Source organism: Ambystoma mexicanum, chromosome 14, assembly GCF_040938575.1.
Source record: "Ambystoma mexicanum isolate Mex_15411 chromosome 14, UKY_AmexF1_1, whole genome shotgun sequence".
Taxonomy (NCBI): domain Eukaryota; kingdom Metazoa; phylum Chordata; class Amphibia; order Caudata; family Ambystomatidae; genus Ambystoma; species Ambystoma mexicanum.
In genome coordinates, this window is record NC_090940.1 from 449758191 (window position 1) to 449779146 (window position 20956).

The following is a 20956-nucleotide window of genomic DNA, read 5'->3' on the forward strand; positions in this document are numbered from 1 at the left end:
AGGTAATTATTCACAGAATAGAAGAACGAAAAGAGAGAGAGTTGTAACAAATCGCATTGTCTTTGTCAAAGAAAATGATGTAGTTCCTGATCCACATTTAAAACCATGTGAATTGAGTCCATAGACCATATCCAAAAAGCTTCCCTTTTGCGGAGGAGTCTCTCCAAATTTCCTCCTCTTCTTGGTATGGACAGTTTTTCAATTCCATAGCATTTGATACTGGTTATGTCAGACTCTGCATGCTGTTGGTCAAAGTGAAAAGCTAATGGCGATCTCATGTCCTTGTTTTTAATTGCTTGCAGATGTTCACCCAATCTGATTTTGGACTTCTCCAGCATGGGGTCTGGCATGGATTCACATGCTCATGAATATTCCCTGTCGTCAGGCCGGGAATCCTCGGTAAAGAAAAATCAGTATCAGTTTCGTTTCTGATCTGTCTTTCGTAGTAGTAACCAATCACTGATCTCTGCGTCATACTGACCACAGCCAATGACTGCCATCTCCCTAAGCCCCGCCTCTGGCAGCCATCTTCAGATTTCTACCGCACGTTCAAGTATTGGGAGTCCTCGTGCTTAGCTCTCGAGCTTTTGCTGCGTTTTCGCGCTTTTTCAGGTGAATTTTCACATTTTTCGGTTAATCGAGCCTCAAGCTCCACCGTTTCTACTCCCGTTAACGGGTACCCGTTGCAGGATTTTCCTACGCCTCTCAAGGGTGAAGATTTCGTCGAATCAACCTTTTGGCGGATTCCAGAAGATTTGCGGACTACTTCGAGATGGCCCAGGACGCGAGTTCGTCACCCGGACCCAAGCTGTTTCGCAACTGCCCTGGATGCGGGCTGCAGAATGTTTAAGGAGGACGAGCATTCGCAATGCCTCTACTGTCTTCATGGGGACAAGACTCATGTAGAGAAGGACTGCCAGTTCTGCAAGAACTTGTCGGAGCGGACCATGAGGGACCGTCGATCCCGTCTCGCCAGCTGGTTGGAGAAGGGCTCAACGGGTGAGAAGAAGACGAAAGGGTCCGAGCGGGCTTCTAAGTCGTGTGCGGGCGGCCCGGCGACGGGGGCCCAACACCAAGCCAAGCGCCGCGAGTCCGCTGGCTCCGGGAGCGCCAAAAGGTCGGGCTCTTCGGTCGCCAGGCAGGGCGCACCTTCCCCGGCACCGTCAACCACGAGCCAGCGCTCTGGTTCTGGGAAGAGGAAGTCCGAGACCCCGGGTAAGCTTCGGGAGAAGCCCCGTCCGATCTCAGGAGAGGGGGAGCGAGGCCTCGCCCCTCCCCCTAAGGAGAAGGCCCGGGACGCACCTAAGGTGGTGAAGGCCCCTACCCAGCAGGCAAAGGCCTCTATCGAGGTGATCGCAGCGACTCTGGCCAAGCCGGCAGAGACCCCGCCAGCGGAGACTGCCTCCAGGACTAGAGTTTCCCTGCCGCCAAGGAGGGAGTCCTCTTTTCAGCCCATCGTCATGGCCACCATGATGGAAGAAGCGAGGGGGGGCATGGTAGCCTCCTCGAGCTCGGAGTCAGCCTCGGAGGAGGAACTGACCGAGGCCGTGAGGAATCTCGAAGTCCAGATAGCTCGGCGGCCATTTTGTCTGCGATCCAGTCCTTATGCTCTGAGATAAGGACGAGATTACCATGGCCCAGGCCGGAGGACCCGCAACCTGGCCCGTCGGGAAGTTCTCAGAACAAACGACAGAGGGCCCAACCCTCTCCTCCACTCGCCCCCGTAAGGCCTACAGTTCCCTCCTCATCCTCCCACGAGTCGGGAGATGACGGTGCGGTGGGCTCGACGACGCGTTCTGAGGGCGACGACGACGGAATGGGTCTCCCGTCTCCCGTCGCACGGGCCTCTCCGCCCGATGAGATTGGCTCATTCCACGCCATGATCGCCAGGGCGTCCGAATTGTTCCAGCTCTGCCTGGAGGAGCAGAAAAAGGAAGGTTTCCTCTTTTAGCGCTGGGAGGCCAAGAGGAAGACTGTCATCGCGGTGCCTCTAATCGATGACATCTGGGAGGAGGGCCTGTCGGTACTCAAGAACCCCTCCACGGCACCAGCCAAACGGGACCGGTACGAGAAGAAATACCGGGTCCCCGAGACCGCTCCCCTGTGCCTCAGGGCCCAGCCAACGCCAAACTTGGTCGTCTCGGCTGCAGCGAAGAAGAAAGCGGCGGGGTCAGGAGCCTCAACGTCGAATTCCCCTCCGGACGGCGAGGGTAGGAAGTTGGACGCCATGTGGCAACGGGTCATTTTGTCGGCGGCGACGACGATCAAAGCGGCCAACGCCCTGGCGATCGTGGCCCGGCTTCGAGTGCTGATGCTTCTTCAATGGTGAAGCGCAGGACTCTGAAGATGGACAGGAAGGGCCCTCTACTCTGGCTTCTCCGGCTCGCAGGAATATTCCCCTGTGCGTGAAAAGGGAGTATTACCTACTGACTGAGTTATGCTCCAGCCTCCCACTCTCTTCCAACCCTCCGCGATACCCTTCCACGATTCCCCGTGAAGTCTCACCTTAGGGTCTGAAAGGACGAGCTCTCCATCCTGCTTCTGATGCAGGGGCGCGTTGAACCCAGTTACTTCACTGGATTGAGGTTGGATGGGAGTTCAGGTAAGCTTGATTATACTGGTAAGGCGCTGTAAAAGTTCTGTTGCAAGTTCAAAAGTTCAAGCTTTAAATAATAATGTTCATTGTCTTTTTTCAGGTGATGAATGAAGATTCCTTTGGAGACTTCTTGCAACAAAGCGCTGATGTTGATGTCTTTTCCCCATAGGGGCCGGGGTTCGGAATGCCGGAGATATGGCGCCGACCCGAAGTGAAACGTGCAGTTCCAGTAAAGAACTGGTAAGTCCTAGATGAGCGCTCAGGTAATGTTTTTTCATTCGCTCATCTAATGTCTTTGTCTTTTTTCCCCATAGGGGCCGGGGTCCTGCTTGGAAGCAGCAAGACCCGAAATGAAATGGGAATGACCCAACAGGTAAGTCTTAGAAGGAAACTGAGCTTTTCCTATTCCCTTCCTTCTCTCACCTCTTGTTCTTGTCTTTTTCTCTAGGCTCTGGGAAGTGGCTGTGGATCCGGATGATCGCTGCTGAAGATGGAGGAACCCAGGAAAGGTGAGTGAAATGCAGCGCTGCAGCGATCGTAACGAAATGCTTTTAAAAACGATGTCTTCCCTTTCAGGATCGTCGGTGATGTCTCCGTGGTGCAGATTAGCTGGTCGGTCTCTTGTCTCCCTTTGCAGGTGACCCAGGATGATGACGGGCGTGGCTGAAGTCCAGATGCAGGAGCTGACACCGTGAGTGTCCAGCTGCGAGGAGCAGAACAATGCGAAGCGTGAGTTGCTGATCGGGTGTGGTTTAAATAGCTTTGGAAGAAGTTCCAAGTGTGTATCCTTCCTCCAATCAGGTATGTATCCTTCCCCGACCACACCCGGGTGGAAAGTAGTCCCACAGGTAAAGTAGTTCCTATTCAGGCCTTAAGAGGGCCTGGATGTGGCAGCATGGTCTGCATCAGGTAAGTGCACATTAAAACACTTGAACACATTTCTAGCTTTATGAGCCTGGCGCCTAAGGCGCCAGGACAGAGGTCCAACATGAGCCTGGCGCCTAAGGCGCCAGGACTGAGTCCAAAGGGCCCCAGCTTGGGCCCGCTGGCACTCCCCTAGGGGAAATGATGCCTGCCTCTGGGGTTGCTGGGTCGGACCTGGCTCCTTGGAGGTAGGCATCATGACAGGGAGCTCTGGTTTAAGCTGGCCCCCATATTGGACTTCCTACCGGACGACAAAAGGTCCGAGGCCCTGGAAATACTTCAAGAAGGCGAGGTGGCGTCGGACCACGCCATAACGGTGGCAACCGATATTGCCGATACCGGGTTCTGCCAGCTGGGCAACGGAGTTTGCCTATGACGACGGGGTTGGCTCCGGGCGACCGACTTCCGTCAGGACGTCCAGGCCAGGGTTTTGGACATGCGGTTCGACGGCAGCAACTTGTTCGGGAAGGCGGTGGACGAATCCCTCCAAGCCATAAAGACGGACACGGAGACGGCTCGCGCCCTAGGAGCCCTTCAGCAACGACGGCCCTTTCGGAGCTCCGGACGCAGACAGGGGGCCTCCAAGGGATCCAGCGGTGGCTCGTCCTACCGCCAGGCGGCACGCTCCTCGTCTCAGGAGGCCTACAGGGGTCGCGGCAAGCAGGGAGCGCCTCGCCGCCGTCGGCAAGGTGGCCAGGGCGGCAAGGCCACCACCTCCAAGCAGGACTGAACCGGCCGTGGCCTCGGGCCCCCACCGAAGCACCCCGGTGGGAGGTCGGCTGACGAATTTCGTCGGCGTGTGGAAATCCATCTCCACCGACCGTTGGGTGCTGGATACCCTGGCAAGAGGACACTATCGAATTCCTGAAGAAGTGCCCTCACGTTCCACCTGTGGCCAGGAAGGAAAATCACGTCCCGCAACTGCTGTTGGAAGTACGGGCGATGCTCAGGAAAGGCGCCATCGAGCTCGTCCCGAAGAGGCTCTGGGGTGTACTCAAGGTACTTCCTCGCCAGGAAGAAGACGGGCGGCTGGCGCCCCATCCTGGACCTTTGTCGTTTGAACAAATACATCAGGCCACAAAAGTTCAGGATGGTCCCCCTCCAGCATGTGCTGGGACAGCTGGAGGAAGGCGTCTTTCTATCGTCGTTGGACCAGGAGGATGCATACTTCCATGTTCCCATCCTCAAAAGTCACAAAGTTCCTCAGGTTTGTCGTCCAGGGACGCCACTACCAATTCAGAGCACTGCCGTTCGGATTGAGGTCGGCCCCCATGGTCTTTACCAAGTGCCTAGCACCTGTGGCGGCGCGGCTGCGCCTGCAGGGGATTCACGTCTACCCCTACCTGGACGACTGGCTCATCCGCTCAAGGACGAGGGAACTCACCGTCGAACACACTGCGAGGACCGTCCAGCTACTCACAGACCTGGGATTCGCCATAAATTACCCAAAGTCCCACCTGGTGCCGTCGCAGGTGGCCCTGTTTCTGGGAGCGAAGCTCGATACAGTGAGGTGCCTGGCGGCACCGTCGGAAGAACGGACGAAGACCATTCTGGGCAAAGTGCAGCGGCTGCTAGCCACGGACGTGGCCAGGGTGAGGTCCATCAAGTCCCTCCTGGGGATGATATCCTCTTGCATCTACCTGGTGCTCCTCTGCAGACTACGGATGCGCCCTCTTCAAGAATTTCTCGACGCCCGTTGGATGCAGGCGACTGGCACCTTCGAAGACAGGGTCCCCGTCAACGAGGTGTTCCGGCGGGCGATTCAGTGGTGGGGCGTTGGAGCGCACCTCACAGTGGGCAAGGACTTTCACACGCCGGCGTACCAGGAGACGGTGACAACGGACGCCTCCCTGGAAGGTTGGGGTGCCCACACCGGAGATCTCCACGCAAGAGGCCTCTGGCTCCCGGAGGAGAAGCTCCTGCACATCAACATCCTGGAACTCCGAGCTGTGTTCTGGGCTCTCAAATCATTCCTCCCGTCGCTCAAGGGCAAGGTGGTGCGGATCTTCATGGACAACACCACGACAATGTTTTACATACGAAAGCAGGGAGGCACCAGATCCCCAGCCCTATCCAAGGAGGCACAGGATCTGTGGCACTGGGCGGTCGCCCAGGGGATGTTCCTGGTTCCCTTCCACCTGGTAGGAGAAAGAAACACCATTGCCGACTCGCTCAGCAGGGAGCTGCGCGCGTGTCACGAGTGGGAACTGCGCCAGGATCAGGTGGATCAACTCTTCCGACGATGGGGCAAACCCCAAATCGACCTGTTCGCAACAGCGACAAACTCGAAGTGCCAGAGGTTCGCCAGCAGGTTTCCCCAGCCGAGAAGCATGGGCGATGCGTTCTCGTTCCCCTGGGACGGCCTATACCTGTATGTGTTCCCTCCGTTGCCGTTGCTGCTTCGACTCGTCAACCAGCTCAAGAGGTCCTGATGCAGGATGATCCTCGTCGCACCGGCGTGGCCGAGGCAGATCTGGTTCCCGGACCTTCTGGACTTGTCAACGTCCCCTCCCATCAAGCTGTCGGCGGACGCGGATCTTCTCTCCAGAGAAGGAGGCGCCATCTTCCACCACGACCCGACGTCGCTGAACCTGCAGGCTTGGCTCCTGCAGTGCTAGAGTTTGGAGGGTACGATATACCGGCCGACTGCAGAGAGGTTCTTGCAAAGGCCAGGGCGTCCTCGACTCTCAAATGCTACGGTCACAAGTGGAAGAGGTTCTCTATCTGGTGCCGAGCACAGAAGATCAACCCCCTACGGATTACGGCCCCTCAAGTGCTGCCATACCTGCTATCGCTGGCAAAGGCTGGGCTAGCCCATGCCTCCATTAAGATTCATCTGGCGGCGATCTCCAGATATACCAGAACCACAGGACGGACGTCCCTGTGGTCCCATCAACTGGTAAAAGAGTTTATGAAAGGACTGTTCCCGTCGGTGAAGGCCCCGGTACCGGCGTGGGAACTTAATGTGGTGCTGACCAGGCTCATGGAGGCCCCCATTCGAGCCGCTGCACTCCGCACCGATGAAGTTTGTGTTGTGGAAGACTGCATTCCTGGTGGCCATTACCTCCGCACGACGAGTGAGAGAGATCCAGGCCCTATCCTGCAAAGCACCGTACTTGACTTTCCATGCCTCGAGGGTGGTGCTTAGGACGCACCCCTCCTTTATGCCCAAGGTGCCGTCGGACTTCCATCTTAACGAGCCCCTGGTGTTACCTGTTTTCTTCCCGTCTCCTTCGTCGCCGGCCAAGAGGACCTTGCACTCGCTGGATGTGGCTAGAGCGCTGAAGTCCTACGTGGACCGCACAAAGAGTTTTCGGAGGACATCACAGCTATTCGTGAACTTTGGACCTGTGGATCAAGGGAAGGCTCTCTCGAAGTCTTCTATTTCCAGATGGCTCTCCGGCTGCATCATGCACTGCCACCGGTTGGCTAACCGACCGCTGCCAGGCCGTCCGAGAGCCCATTCGACCAGAGCGATCGCTGCTACTACGGCGTTCCTATCTGGTGTGCCCCTGCTGGACATCTGCAGGGCTGCTACGTGGAGGTCGACGCACACCTTCACGAGATTCTACTGCGTCCATCGGGATTCCAGGGAGGAGTCCAGGGTCGGCCAAGCAGTGCTGCGCAACCTGTTGGCTTAAGTTGAGCCTGGTGAGGAGGTAAGAGATGCTTAATGTTGCGTTGTTGTATTGCTTAATGTTGAGCCTGTTGCCACCTCCCGTGGTTGTGCATGTGTGTACTGCTATGTATTCTCTTATTCATGAGCATGTGAATCCATGCATGCCAGACCCCATGCTGGAGAAAGGAACAAGTTACTTACCTGTAACTGTTGTTCTCCAGCATGGGTCTGGCATGAATTCACATGCGAACCCTCTCTCCTACCCCTCTGCGGCTCTTCACTTGCTCATACTGCCACTTTACGTGCTACCAAATCTGAGGATGGCTGCCAGAGGCGGGGCTTAGGGAGAGGGCAGTCATTGGCTGGGGGCAGTATGACCCAGAGACCAGTGATTGGTTACTACTAAGAAAGACAGATCAGAAACGAAACTGATACTGATTTTTTTCTATACCGAGGATTTCCGGCCTGACGACGGGGAATATTCATGAGCATGTGAATCCATGCCAGACCCATGCTGGAGAACAACAGTTACAGGTAAGCAACTTGTTCCATATGTGGTTTCACATATCTCACCAAAGGACAGGGGGGGGAAACCTCCTTAAGAGGGGAATGTATGATAAATCTTCCTGACTTGTGTTAACCCCAGAACTTTTTGCTTGAACTTGTTAATTATTTTACCTTGGCCCTAGGTGAGTGGGAATCTTTTTTCCCCTCTCACTTAGTCTATTACTTTTTTTTTTTTGGGTGACCGTTTTATGTCTCTCCATAGTGTATGCTTGAAGTTGTTTCCTATAACTTTGGACTGACTGTAATGTACTAGGATAGCACACTGCATTTTAAATGCAGTGGCTTCCTTTTTAATTATCTTTATTATTTCTTGGGTGTACTACTGTCCCCAAGAAGTAAAGTGGGATTTCCAGCCCCTTTACATGTTATAAAGTGAGCCAGCACACTGCACCTTATGTGACGTGTTGGGGGATTTGGGGGGATACAATGTATCCCCTTTCTTTCTTACCTGGTAACATTTTTGTTACAATTGAAAGTTAACTTGAATGGCTGGTGGCAGTGGTTTTACTTTAGTTAATTTTTATTTTCATTACTCGAAGGCTGTTAAATCAGCCCTGGTAATGCACAGAAGGCCCACCATTTTGCTAGAATGGTGGGCTCCTTCTTTTTTTTTGCCATTTCTCGGTTGCTTGTCATCTGTGATGTCTTCCCCTGCCATTATAGGTGGGAATGACCTCAGTGGAAGTTTTGTCTTCATCTGGAATGCCAAGGCTCCAGAGTGTCTGACAAGGCTGGGCACGGGAGGAGTGGAAAGTGCTGAACATGTTATGGAACAACAGGTAGTACAGCCAGCAGGTGTTAAGTGCGAGAATAAGGTGTAGACAACGGGTGTCTGATAAGTGCTGGAAGGGGACTGTAGGGTAGCAGATAAAGACCCAAGTGCAAGGGTTGCCAGGAGGCAGTGCAGGTGTGTGGCTGGGAGGGCAGGGATCTGGGCCCGAAATCGGAAGGTAACCAGGTGCCCGGGGCCAAAGCAGACAGATTAGCTGGGGAGAAGAAGAGCGAAGGCAGAAGCAAAGACAAAGGTCTTGAGCTGCTTCCAGAACCGAAGATAGTTCTCAAGTTTCAGAGAGTCAGGGAGGCTATTCCAAAGGAAGGCCTGCAAAGAGTCTTGAATTTAGTCCTTGCAGCCATTGGGAGCCAATGAAGAGATTTCAGGGCTGGAGAGATACATTCCCAGTACCTGAGGCCAAGGACAAGCCTTGCAGTTCTGTTCTGGGTGAGCTGGAGAGTGGTTACAGGCAGATTTTGAATGTGTTGTAGGTTTGACTTACCATGACTACTGATTGTATTCTCAATAAAGTTATAATATGGGTTATTTCCCATGAGTTTTTATTTTTATAATTGTTTATATGATGTTGATAATATTTTTCGCAAGATTCATCTTGGTCTACTTGTATTTAAATAAACACTTTATTTTTTACAATACATCATGTTTCACTGTTTCTTTGGACCATATGTATGCTACAATTTCTTTATACCTAGCTACAGCCCTCTCTACCTCCTAAGATAAGCCTGGCTGCTCTGTCCATGCTACGACATTTTTAGGTGGTTCAGCCTTCTACTAAGAGTGGAGCGTATGTACTTCTCAGATATGGTTTTTATGAAGTTTTGGTAGGACTTTAGAAAAACTGTACAAATGAGGCTGACGATCCACTGACTTGGGCTGGCAAGTGGCCCCCTGAGTTACTGCCCTGGTGCTTTCCGGCAAGGGGCTTTGTCATACCTCTAACAAAAATGTCTATTTCATTACACCCAACATCATTTAAGATAAATTTTAATTTGTTTTGTGTGAAAGTTGTTTCTATATATCTTAAGTTTTTAACTCTGTCCCTTTTCTTTCTGAGAGAACTGCTATGACCCTTGCAGATGATACACCTTCCTGGAAAATGTAGGTGTGTTTTTTGTCAACTAAACTGAGTGCGGAACAATAATCCGTTTGTGGTCTGCATGCCCTTTATGCAGAAACCTAGATGTTTAGGGTGATTGTCATAGATGCTAAAGATAGCCAGGAGAAATGTGGAGTGTTACTGCCCCTCTTAGAAAAATGGTTTACTATTGACAAGACTCTGCTAGCAGTGCAGGAGCCGTTGGAGTCCCTTTGGATGCTTGTGAGGGCACTGGATTGCTGCAGTGCTTTTCAACCATTCTCATAATGTTCCAGAGTTGGGCTCGTCCTATGGTGTGTTTCAAGATATTCATAGTTCTTTCTGTTCTTTTTAACAGGGTTTGGTGGTTCCTGTGGTAAGAAATGTTGAATCCATGAACTTTGCAACGATTGAGCGAACTATTAATGAGCTGGGAGAGAAGGTAAGCTGTGTAGTTTGGGAGTTTATTGAAGCCCAGATGATGATTGCGAGCGGTATTCTGTGTGTGAGTGTAAAATTAATAAAATACTGGAAATTCCTGTAAAGGTTTGAGGGTATCCTTCTAAGACTACAATAGCAATAAGGATTAAAATCCCATGCACAAAGTTCACTCTGCAGACTTTCTTAGTAAAGTAAGGAGTATGTTAGGGTTTGCAGTACTTTGGGGTGGGAATGGCGAGTGTGTGGATCCAGGAGGTCCGAGAGCATTACGCTGTCTGGATGGGTGCACTAAAGGGGTAGCTTGATATGACCATGTAGGAAACCATTGTATGTTGCGATAGCAGGGATTCCTGCACCATATCACATTTACACCAACATAATTTGGGCATTAAGATCCGGGGGAATCCTGTTACCAGCACTAGATTTCATATTTTTTAGGGAACAATGTTTCAGACCAACCTTTACTAATATTTTTATTCATTTTTCTTAACCAGCTTACGTAATTTTCTTCATCAGCTATGTAAATGCAAAGTTCTAATGGAGTGTGACATCCCATGGGTTCCTCATTTTAAGATATATTTATCCTTTAGCAGATCTGGATACAGGATGGGAGAGTTAGCCCTGGAGCTGAAGGATACCAGTGGACTGGACCACCCTCACTCCCCCCTACCCCACCCCAGAGGTTGATTTTCACCCAACCTGATCCTTATGCGCGTCCTAATGCCTCTTACAGGAAGATTATGACTAAGGTGTCCGAGGCGTTAGGGTGGGACCCCCTGCAAGAGATTTCGCAGAATAAGGCCTTTAAGATATTGTGGGGGAAGGGTGCTCCAAAGGAGGCAGTCCTTCTTTCCATGCAACACTTAGGGACCCACCTCTAGAGCTATGGAGAAAAGAACCTGCTCACTGCTAGCAGTTCGTAAGGCCTTAGTAAAGAAGTGCAGAATGGCATCCACAGACCCCGATATACTATCTAAACACCTCAGTCACGAGAGCCTGGTCATTCAAGCGGCTACATCAGGAACAAAACTAGCGCCTACCTATACCCTGCGTCTGGACAGGAATGACAAAAAAATAACACTTTCAAAAAGCCTTTGGCATGGCTTTGGAGACCATTAACACATGTGCCATGGTATACCCGCACCTTATTGGTGGTAATTTCAGAGACGGTAGAACACATTGCAGAAGGTGAAATGAGGGATGGTGTAACAGGTGGAAATTAAGCAATTTGCCAAGTGTTAGGGAGATTTATCATTATTGTACTTCATCCCCTCTCTTAGTGAGACCCCCAGAGCGTTTTGCTGGACTTCTGGGCCTTTTTCATTTAATCCAGAATGAGTGGAGCCTTTTCCACTCATTCATTCTTATGGGCCCTGTGTTTTGGAACTCTATTCTTTGTAATCTATCTGTACTATGGAGTCTGCTCCAAAGCTCTCCATTTCCTGACACCATTCCTGCTCCTGCTTGCCCCGACATTTGGAGGGCGAGCACGATCTGCACGTACTTCTGCCACCCAGCATTGATGACTCTTCCTCCTTCCGAGAAGTGATCCAGCCCTTGACCTGTACTGGGCTTTTCTCATTTACCACCTCCAGGTTCGCTTCACCTTGGATCCAGCCGGATCGTGGACTACCATTGCCCACCGTGACGACTTCTGCTTCCTATCCAGCCCTGCGATGATATCCCCTTGACTCTTCTGTCCCTACTCACAGCACGAATAGTGAGTTCCCTGACTTTGTTTGCCACAGAAGAAGGCTTCCATCTATTTCTGCCGAAACGTCAGCATCACTCAGACCCAGAATGTCCATGGGCTGTACTTAATGCTGCACCTATACTACTAACATTCCTATCCAGACGTAGACTAAATATGAGGTCAGATTCTAGCCGGGCTTAGGAGACTTACAATCAACGTCTCCCTTAATTGGATTTTCACCCTGTGTTTTTCTGTACCTAGCATAACTGCCTCACCACTGTCACCTCTAACTCCTCACTGCCCTGGACTGACCACAACTGCATCGAGTTCTCTATTCCCATCACCAAAAACCACAAAATTCTGACCCCAGCCAGCGCTGCACAAGTCAGAAGCTCTATAAAACTCAGGAGAACCTGCGCCCATACCTCAATACCCCTGAGTTAGCTCCCCCATTCGCTAATGACCCCAATATCCTAGCAGACATCTACAAAGATGTCATCACCAAAGCTATCAATGAAATAGCACCACTTGAATGGAAAAAAGAGAAGAAATCCCTACACACCAACTCATGGTTTACTGAAGAACTGCACTCAATGCGATCCCACAAAAGAGCAGCACTAAAAAACTGGCAATCGAACCCCTGCACCAATACTAAGAACAAATTCAATTCAATCTCCCACCAATACAAGATAGCTATCACCGATGCCAAAGCCAACGCTTTCAACACGCGTATCTCCAATGCCAAATCACACTCCAAAGAGATCTTCGCCATCTTTAATGAGCTTATCTCCCCCCCTAATACACCGGACGAAATAATCAAAGACGAAGCTTGGTGTACCAGCATTCAAACTGCCATGCTACACAAAATTGACCTTCTCCAAAAAAAAATCAAAGACCACTGCAAAGCACTTCCCCAACAGACAGAAACTAAACCCACCAGCACCACACCCACCTCGCCCAAGCCCACCATACCCGTCTTCTCCTTCAGAGACGTCACTGAATCAGAAGTTATTAACCTACTAAAAAATCTCAAACCCTCCCCCTGTAAAGGAGACATTTGCCCACCAAAACTCGTCAAAGACTGCGCAGACTGCTTTGCGCCGCTCTTCACGGCATTCATCAACACGTCTTTTAAAACAGGCATCATCCCAGCCAACCTCAAAGAGGCCTGGGTCCGGCCTCTTTTAAAAAAAACCACTCTCGACCCCTTACAACCAAACAACTACAGACCCATAACCACGGTGCCATTTCTGCTGAAACTACTGGACAAAGCTGCACACTGCCAAATCCAACACTTTCTGGAAACCCATTCCATCCTCGGGACTAGGCAATCAGGCTTCCGGAAAGGACATGGCACGGAAACAGCCTTGGTAGATCTGAAGAATCAGATCACCTAAATCATGGACAAAGGCAAGCCTGCTCTTTTGCTCCTTTTAGATCTCTCAGCCGCGTTTGATCTGGTTGATCACAAGACTCTCACTTCACACCTCACACACTCAGCCAACTTCTCCAAAGAAGCAGCCCTCTGGATCACTTCCTTCCGCGAGGGAAGAGCCATGAAAGTCTTCTCAGACATCGCCAACGCCACTCCCACGACAATCCACTGCGGGGTCCCTCAAGGATCTTGCACTGCACCCACACTCTACAACTTGTTCACCAAGCCCCTCTTTGACAAACTTGACTCATACGGCATCACATACACAAACTACGCGGACGACACACAAGTACTTCTACCCCTTTCAGGATCATACAACAAAGACGCCAAGGCACTCCACACAATCTACGCCGTCATCAAGGCCTGGATGGCTGTCAATGGCCTCTGCCTCAATGGTGACAAAACGGAAATCATGATATTAGGTCAACAGAACACCCTAGACAAACTTGACAAACTGTACGCCAACTTCTCCATTGACAACTCCATCATCCCTGTTTCCACAGCCGTAAAGACTCTGGGAGTATACCTTGACTCCTCACTATCCATGACTAGACAAGTCAGCGCAATCACATCCGCATCCGCACACACCACCAAACTCATAAACGCCATCAAGCCCTACCTCTCTAAACCAAATTGCCTCTCTATAGCAAGGGCAACCATTGGAGCCAAACTGGACTACTGCAATGCACTCCTAGCAGGCACATCAGCCAAAAACATAAACAGACTACAAATCACCCAGAACAATGCTCTCCGGGCCGCTCTTAGTATCCCAAGAAGAGAGCATATCACCCAGGCCAGGCACTCAGCCCAATGGCTCCCGGTCAAAGAACGGATCACTCTCAAAATCCTCACCCTCACTCACAAATGCCTCTCTCTCTCCGCCCCGTCCTATCTATCAGAAACCATCCTCAAACCCTCCTCCTCCCGTCCCACCAGGACGCAATACTCCAACCTAATCTGCATCCCACGCATCAAAAGAGCCAAAGCCGGAGGTCTAAGTTTCCCCTACATTGCAGCCAAGACCTGGAACGCTCTCCCTGCTGACATTAGAGCAGAAAACGCACTCCCCACTTTTCGCAGGAAACTGAAAACCTCATTCCTTGCGAAATATCTGTGAAACTCTCAGGAATCCATGTAAATATACTGCATTGCTAATGTATACATATCCACTGTAAATTCTGTATTTTATGTAATTACTGTATCCTATGTAACTAAGATATTGTCTGTAACAAGCGCCACGATGCCTCCGGGCTGACGTGCGCTCTATAAATCTGAATAAATAAATAAATATGGCTCATCTCACCTACTAACAGGTTGTCTGCTAAATATATAAGTGGATTTATCTGTAAACATGAACATTGAATTTTCAACACAGCTATGTGTTTGTACACTATAAATTGTCATCATGTACTGTTGTGTGTATATATAAATAACATTTTGAAAAAGAAAAAGCATCAGCCTATGAATAATAAAAAGCTGACACTTTTTGCATGAGTAAGAGTTTGGTGTTCAACAACAGCGAGTGTGTTGTCGCCTACAATGGCTGCCCCAACTGTATGGGCATCCAAAAGGGTCTAAAACCAGTTTGCATTTTAATTATTTTGCATTCCTTTTGACTCATATGGGGTAGGATAACCCCCTAGTTATAACCAGAGCTCTCAAAGGCACCTGTGTTTTACTACTGCAGCAAACAGCTCCTTATGGGCAGTGTTGCTGGGGACCCCTAGGTTTCTCCATGAAGTTTATTTTTCTATATCCTTAAATAACTACAGTGCTTAGTGTCTCTCCCAAAACGCTATAGTCTGAGAGACTGACACACACCACCTTCAGTGGAGTGCCAAAGGGATACTTGGTATACCACTTCTCTCTGCCCCTGTGACTTTTTACTCACATAGGCAATCGCCTAGTTATGGCTGGCGGCAGTGGACGTGTTCTACCAACGATTGTATCTTTTTTATACCGGAGGCTATGTCCAAAGCCTTGGTAGTGCACAATAGGGGCACCTAAGTACCAACTTGGGGCATCCCTTCTTTTTTCACCATTACTTGCGTGGTTGTTCTTTGTTAGCCCTTCTTCTACCATTCTAGGGAGGGGGGGGTTAAAATAAACTTAATGGAGTAACCTAGGGGTCCCCAGCAACACTGGCCATAAGGAGCTGTTTGCTGCAGTAGTAAAACACGGGGGGAGGGGTGTGTGGTCGTGTCTGGGCAGGCAGTGGGGGAGGAATCTTCCATTCCCCCCCCCCCCTGTCCTTTGTCTGCCAGAGTGCCTGACTAGGACCAGCTCCGACAGGGGTGGGGGGGGGGTCTACCTGTCCTGATTGTACAGCCAAACACCCCTTTCTGTAAAATGCTGAGAGAGTTTGCAGAGGAGTGTGTGCTGGAACGGTATAAAAGGTGAGGCTTCTGGAGTGTAAAGCAAGTCGACCACTGGAAACAGAAGAAGACAGCCAGAGACGCCTGCATACCCTTTGCAAGATCGTGAAGCGACCACTGCTGTCCTGACCCTGTTTTCTATTGCACAGAGGAGCTCTGAAAAGACTCCTCCTTCCCTTTGGCTGGTGGGAACAACCAGTCCCAAGACAAACTTTGAAACAAGCCATCTCCCGAGGTCCTAGAAGCTTCCAGAGCTGTGGAACCCCAATGCCAGGAGACCTGCTGCCCATTTTGAGTGCATCGTTGTGAAAAGGCCGAATTCGTCGATCCAACTCACCCAGACTCCCTCACCAGAGTGTGGGACTGCAGGAAGCGAAGAAGATTGACCAGTGATCCGTGTCCTTTGTTGGTGCTGCTGAAAAGGCGCCAAAACTGCAGAGTGAACCAAGAAGTTGCTGCAAGACATGCTACAGGTCCGCGCTCGAGACTGCTGCTGAGACACAGTCCATTGTCCTGCCTTTCGTCACCAGACCAAGGAATCTGGAGGTTGGGGTCCCGAGCTGTCAGATGACAGAGAGGCCAACACAAATGCTTTTTTCAAACCAAACGGTACTGTGGGGAGAAAGGTAGTGCTTGCCTGATGCCAAGAAGCCGATCCAGAGTGTTGAAGTGCACGTAGAGGTGTCCAGGGCAACCCCCTCTTACCTGTGACCCAAGCTGCTGTTTGTCCCCTTCTGGAGTCCGTTTTTAGGTCTCCTTTGTTATAGCTGCTAACTTGTTGTTTCAATAACTTTAGACCATGGAAGAAATCCGCAGGAACTCTTCATTATTTGCCCTTTGTCAAGGACTTCAAACCCTCTCCATACTGCCTTTAGCCAGGGTTGTGTTTTTGGACTTGAAAGACTTGCCAGGCGAAGAAACCGTCTCTAGAACTTTCAACTAAGCTCATGTTACATTAATAACTTATATTTCTCCCTTTAAGTGACTTTTCTATGTGTTTGCAGAGAAAATGCATTCCCGTATGACCTGTTGGAAACCGCATGAGTGCGCCAAATTCCATAAAAACCACACTTTTCCAGCCCTAGACTGCCTTGTTTGCTGGGGCTCATGGCGTCATGCATTTTTCTGGTGCCAGAGGCCCGACTTAGAATGAAACCACTTCTGTGGGCTTTCTGATCTCTGTGGTCACGATTCTCAGGCAGCATGATGGTTCTGCTTCGGTTCCCGAGCAGGGTGGCAGAGGGTCTCCTGTGGTGGGCCCACAAAAAGAACTTGATGGCAGGAGAACCTTTTTGGTAGTTGTGGCTGGAGGCGACTGTTGTTAAGGAGGCCTCTTTGAATGACCTGAGCGCAAACCTGAATAAGCGGACTTCGAGCGGTTTGCGGAGACAACACTGCACAGAAACCTTTTGGAGTTGATGGCCATCAGACTGGCGCTGATTCTCGGATTACTTGCCATTAATCATCAATACTCGTAGTCCTACTCTTCTTCGTCCCACTACTTACCTCCCAGGAGGTCTAACCTCCCACACACCCAATACACAGCAGTAAATCAAAGCAAAGTCACAGGCAAATTCGGCACAGGGGCGGGAGGGAAAGGTAGTCTGTACGGGGATGAGGAGGAGTAGGACTAGGAGTAATGATGATTACTGGTAAGTAATCTGAGCATTACCTCCACCTCCCTCTTCCTCGTCCCAGTACTTAACTGAGTCGTACCAAAGCAAAAACAGGAAGGAAGCCCATGCCCACCACAAAAGACACAGGCACCAAGGTAAATGCGAAACCAACCCAACACCAATTTATTTAAGGAACAGAAGAAAGGAAGCGGGAAAACCAGGGCCCCTGCCACCACTTCAACCAGACTCAGCTCCCAGAACCCCCACAGCAAAGGAAGTGAATCGGGACCCCTCCATGTTGAGCTGGTAATAACGAAGAAGGTGTTGGGAGTAGCCCATGGGGTCACCCGACAAATGTCCATTAAAGGCACCCACTGCAAGTTGGCTCAGGAGGCGGCCACCCCCCCTAGTGGACCGACCCTGCACCCGCCCCACCGGGCAGAGGCCCACAGCATCATAGGCCTGGAGAATCAAGGACCTAATCCACCAGCTGCTGGGTGTGGAAGCTCTGCGGCTACAGCCAGTCGCCCCAAAGTTGACCAAGAAATGGTTAGTGAGGCGAAAAGACTCAGTCCGTGAAAGAGATTGCAAGACCACCCGCTTGATATCCAAACAATGCCAAGCCGCCTCCTCAGGAGAGGACAGATCAGGAAAGAAAGCCTGAGAGTGATGGAACTGAGAGGAGACTTTAGGCTCAAAGGAAAGGACACACCTCCCAAACCACCAGAAACAGAGGCCGAACTGGAGGGCCCCCATTTCCCCTAAACAGCGGGCCAAAGTAACAGCAACCAAAAGGGCAGTTTTGCGCATCAACCACTTAAGGGCGACATCATCCAGAAGAGGCTTCTGCAGCATAGCAAGGACCAAATGAGGATCCCCAACCAGGCCCAAAGGAGAAGAGTCTGCCACCCCCTTCAATAGCCTTGAGACCAGAGCCTCCCCCCTCAAACCCCCCCCAGCCGGAGGGGACCAGGAATCCCAAAAGGCATGAATGGCCACCCACTGAGAATGGAGAGTACAGTCCGCCAACCCGTTCTCAGGCCCGTCATGGAGAAACTGTAAAATATCCAGCAGACCACAGACAAGCACCAGAACATCCCGCAGGGAGCACCAAGACAGAAAATATAACCAATGATGGTCTTAAGACTTGAGTGTATAGGACCGACGCACACTCTGGACCGTCCCAGTAACAGTGGCCAAAAGGCCTAACACTTCAGATCCCTCCTCATTTTCCAGACCCCTCCAACGGATGAGAGAGAAGGGGGTCTGCCCTCCCTCAAAGGAGACGGCCAACCGGGCAACCCCCAAAGAGGAGCCAATTACATCTCTGCAAGACTTAGGAATCACCCCATCCAGGGCCACCAGGACAAACACCCCCTCAGACACCCTGATTCTACTGATGACCCTCCGAATCAAGGCGACCGGAAGAAAGGCATAAAGAAGTTCTGGCGGCCAGGCCAAGGCAAGAACGTCCACCCAGGCCCCTGGGGAAGGTGAGCATTGCAGGGGAGGCAAAGAGGTCCAACCAGGGAAGTCCGAAAGGCTGACACACCTCCAGAAAAACTTTGGGCGAAGGGACATTTCCCCCCAGACGGGAAACAGTGTGCTGAGACTGTCCGCAATCACATTGTATAACCCCCGGATATGGACCTCCGACAAGGAGACAAGGTGAGTCTCCGCCCAGGACCCAATGGACAAAGCCAGATCCTTCAGGGGGCGGCACCCCATGCCCACCTGATAGTTGATATAAGCCAGAGCAGCACCCCTCCGGAGATGGAACCTGAACAACCACCAGCAAAGAGGTGCCCAGAGGGCACAGGTAATTGGTATCAATGAGTCGTATTGAAGGGACGCTGGGCGCCAATGGGACAGCAGGTGACTCACCAAAGGTGTTAAATGCAGCCGTGCCCAGGGGACCACAAAGACACAGGAAGTCAGTTGACCCTGGAGACACAAAAGGTCCCTGGCCGAAGCCCAAGCCCCACGATGGAGAACCTTCAGGAGCGACTGGAGTCAGGAGGCCCTGTCCAGTGGCCACCGAACCAACTCCTCCCGGGTGCAGAACTAGGCACTGATTAATTGAAGAGTCTGAGAGGGTGACAAGTGGGACTTCAGAAGATTGAGCAAAATCTCCCACCGGACCAGTGCACGACAGAGGAGGCGAAGATGGGCCACCACCCACCCGGAGCTGGGACCCAGCCTGGATCAACCAATCGTCCAAATAGGGGGACACCTGAATCCCAGCCAGGTGTAAAGATGCCACCAGGGGGGCCAACCGCTTTGTGAAGACACAAGGTGCCGATTTGAGACGGAAGGGCAGCACACGGAACTGCAAGGGATCCTGCCCCACGGCAAATGGCAGGAAACTACTCCCGAAGATCGGGACATGGTAATAAGTGTACTGTAGGTCGAGGGAATCCAACCAATCCCCCTGCAACACCACCAGGATGATGGAAGTGCTGAGTCCGAACCAAGGCATTCAGGTCCCGCAGGTTGATGAGACGAAAGGAGAACACTCTGGAATTGAAGCCAGTCCCCCTCTGGCCCGATGGCACTAGGACAATGGCCCACTTCTGAAGAAGGTCTTGGAGGGCAGAGTGCAAGGCCACCCAGCAATGAATGTACCTGGGCAGAGGAGTCACTCGGAGACTGGACTCCGAAGGAGGAGAAACAAAGTCCAACCGGTACCCCAGGTGTACAGTGGAACGAGGCCAAGAGGTCCCAGATCTGAGAAAAGTGAGACAAATGCCTGCCCACCCGCCAGCAGTGGACATCAGGACTTCTGAAGCTTAGGAGGGGACCTGGGGCGACAGAATGGACGCTGTAAACCATGCTTATTGCGATCAGTACAAGGAACATAAGACTTGCGAGGAGGCCGAAAACCCCCATTGACGCAGGCGCCTCCTTCTTCCTCAAGTTGTCTGCTTTTTTATCCGCTTTAAAGACCCGGTGAACTTAAGACTCCAGAGCGCCCCCTACCAACCTAAGACCTTCAAAGGGAAGCTTCAAAGCAGCAGGCTTTTTGGAACCCTCCGCCTTCCAAAGACACAAATGGCACCTGCCAGAGACGATGGCGCCCATATCCATAGCGGTCCCCCGAACACCATCATAAAGCCGGTCCAATATGAACTCTGTCTCTGCATGCCCGACAAGAGCTACGAACAGTCCGTGCCATCATCCAGGGCCAGCCGCAGCTTCCGAACGCCAGCCAACATGGCATCTTCAGCATAGGACACATAGGCGCTGGACCACAAAGTCAGATGAGACCCCACATAGGATGTCTTGAGGGCAGAACCTACCTTCCTGTCCACCGGGCCCCTGACAATAGCCTCCTCTGCAGACATGGTGGAACGGCCCACAAGGCTGGCCAGAATGTCATCCACCGCAGCAGGCAGGAGGGATTCCTTGCTCCTGAAGGGACTACAACTTAGCCGTAAAACAGGGCATGGAGATGTGCGGCAACCAGGCCCAGTCACGTAGGACCCTGTCCCGAATATCAGAAATAAAGGCAAGACCCAGTTTGGGAGAATTTTTATACTGCTGAAAAGGCAGCTCTGCAGCCGCTCCACCACTGATGGCACCTGAAACCCCATAGAAACTTAGATCTGGTCCATCACCAGCTGGACCTCATCCCAGTCCAAGTACTTGCCAGTTGCTTCCTCATAGCCAGAAGAGGAAGACGCAGGCACAGATGCACCAGGCCCTGCAGCACAGCTCACCAGGAATTCCTTAAACAGGGACTTAAAGTCCTTACTAGAAACCCCAGGAGCAGAGGCAGCCACCTTCCCGCTCTTAGCAACCCTGGAGGAAGAGGCAGGTACA

The 20956-nt window shown here is 51.4% G+C and overlaps 1 protein-coding gene across 1 annotated transcript in view; it reads left to right on the forward strand.

Annotated features, from left to right (window-relative positions):
* Nucleotides 1-20956, forward strand: part of DLST (dihydrolipoamide S-succinyltransferase) — an 851089-nt gene that overhangs the window by 779795 nt on the left and 50338 nt on the right. The window contains exon 13 of the mRNA XM_069637668.1: nt 9933-10016. Coding sequence (XP_069493769.1) covers nt 9933-10016 — 84 coding nt within the window. The remainder of the gene's footprint in view (nt 1-9932; nt 10017-20956) is intronic.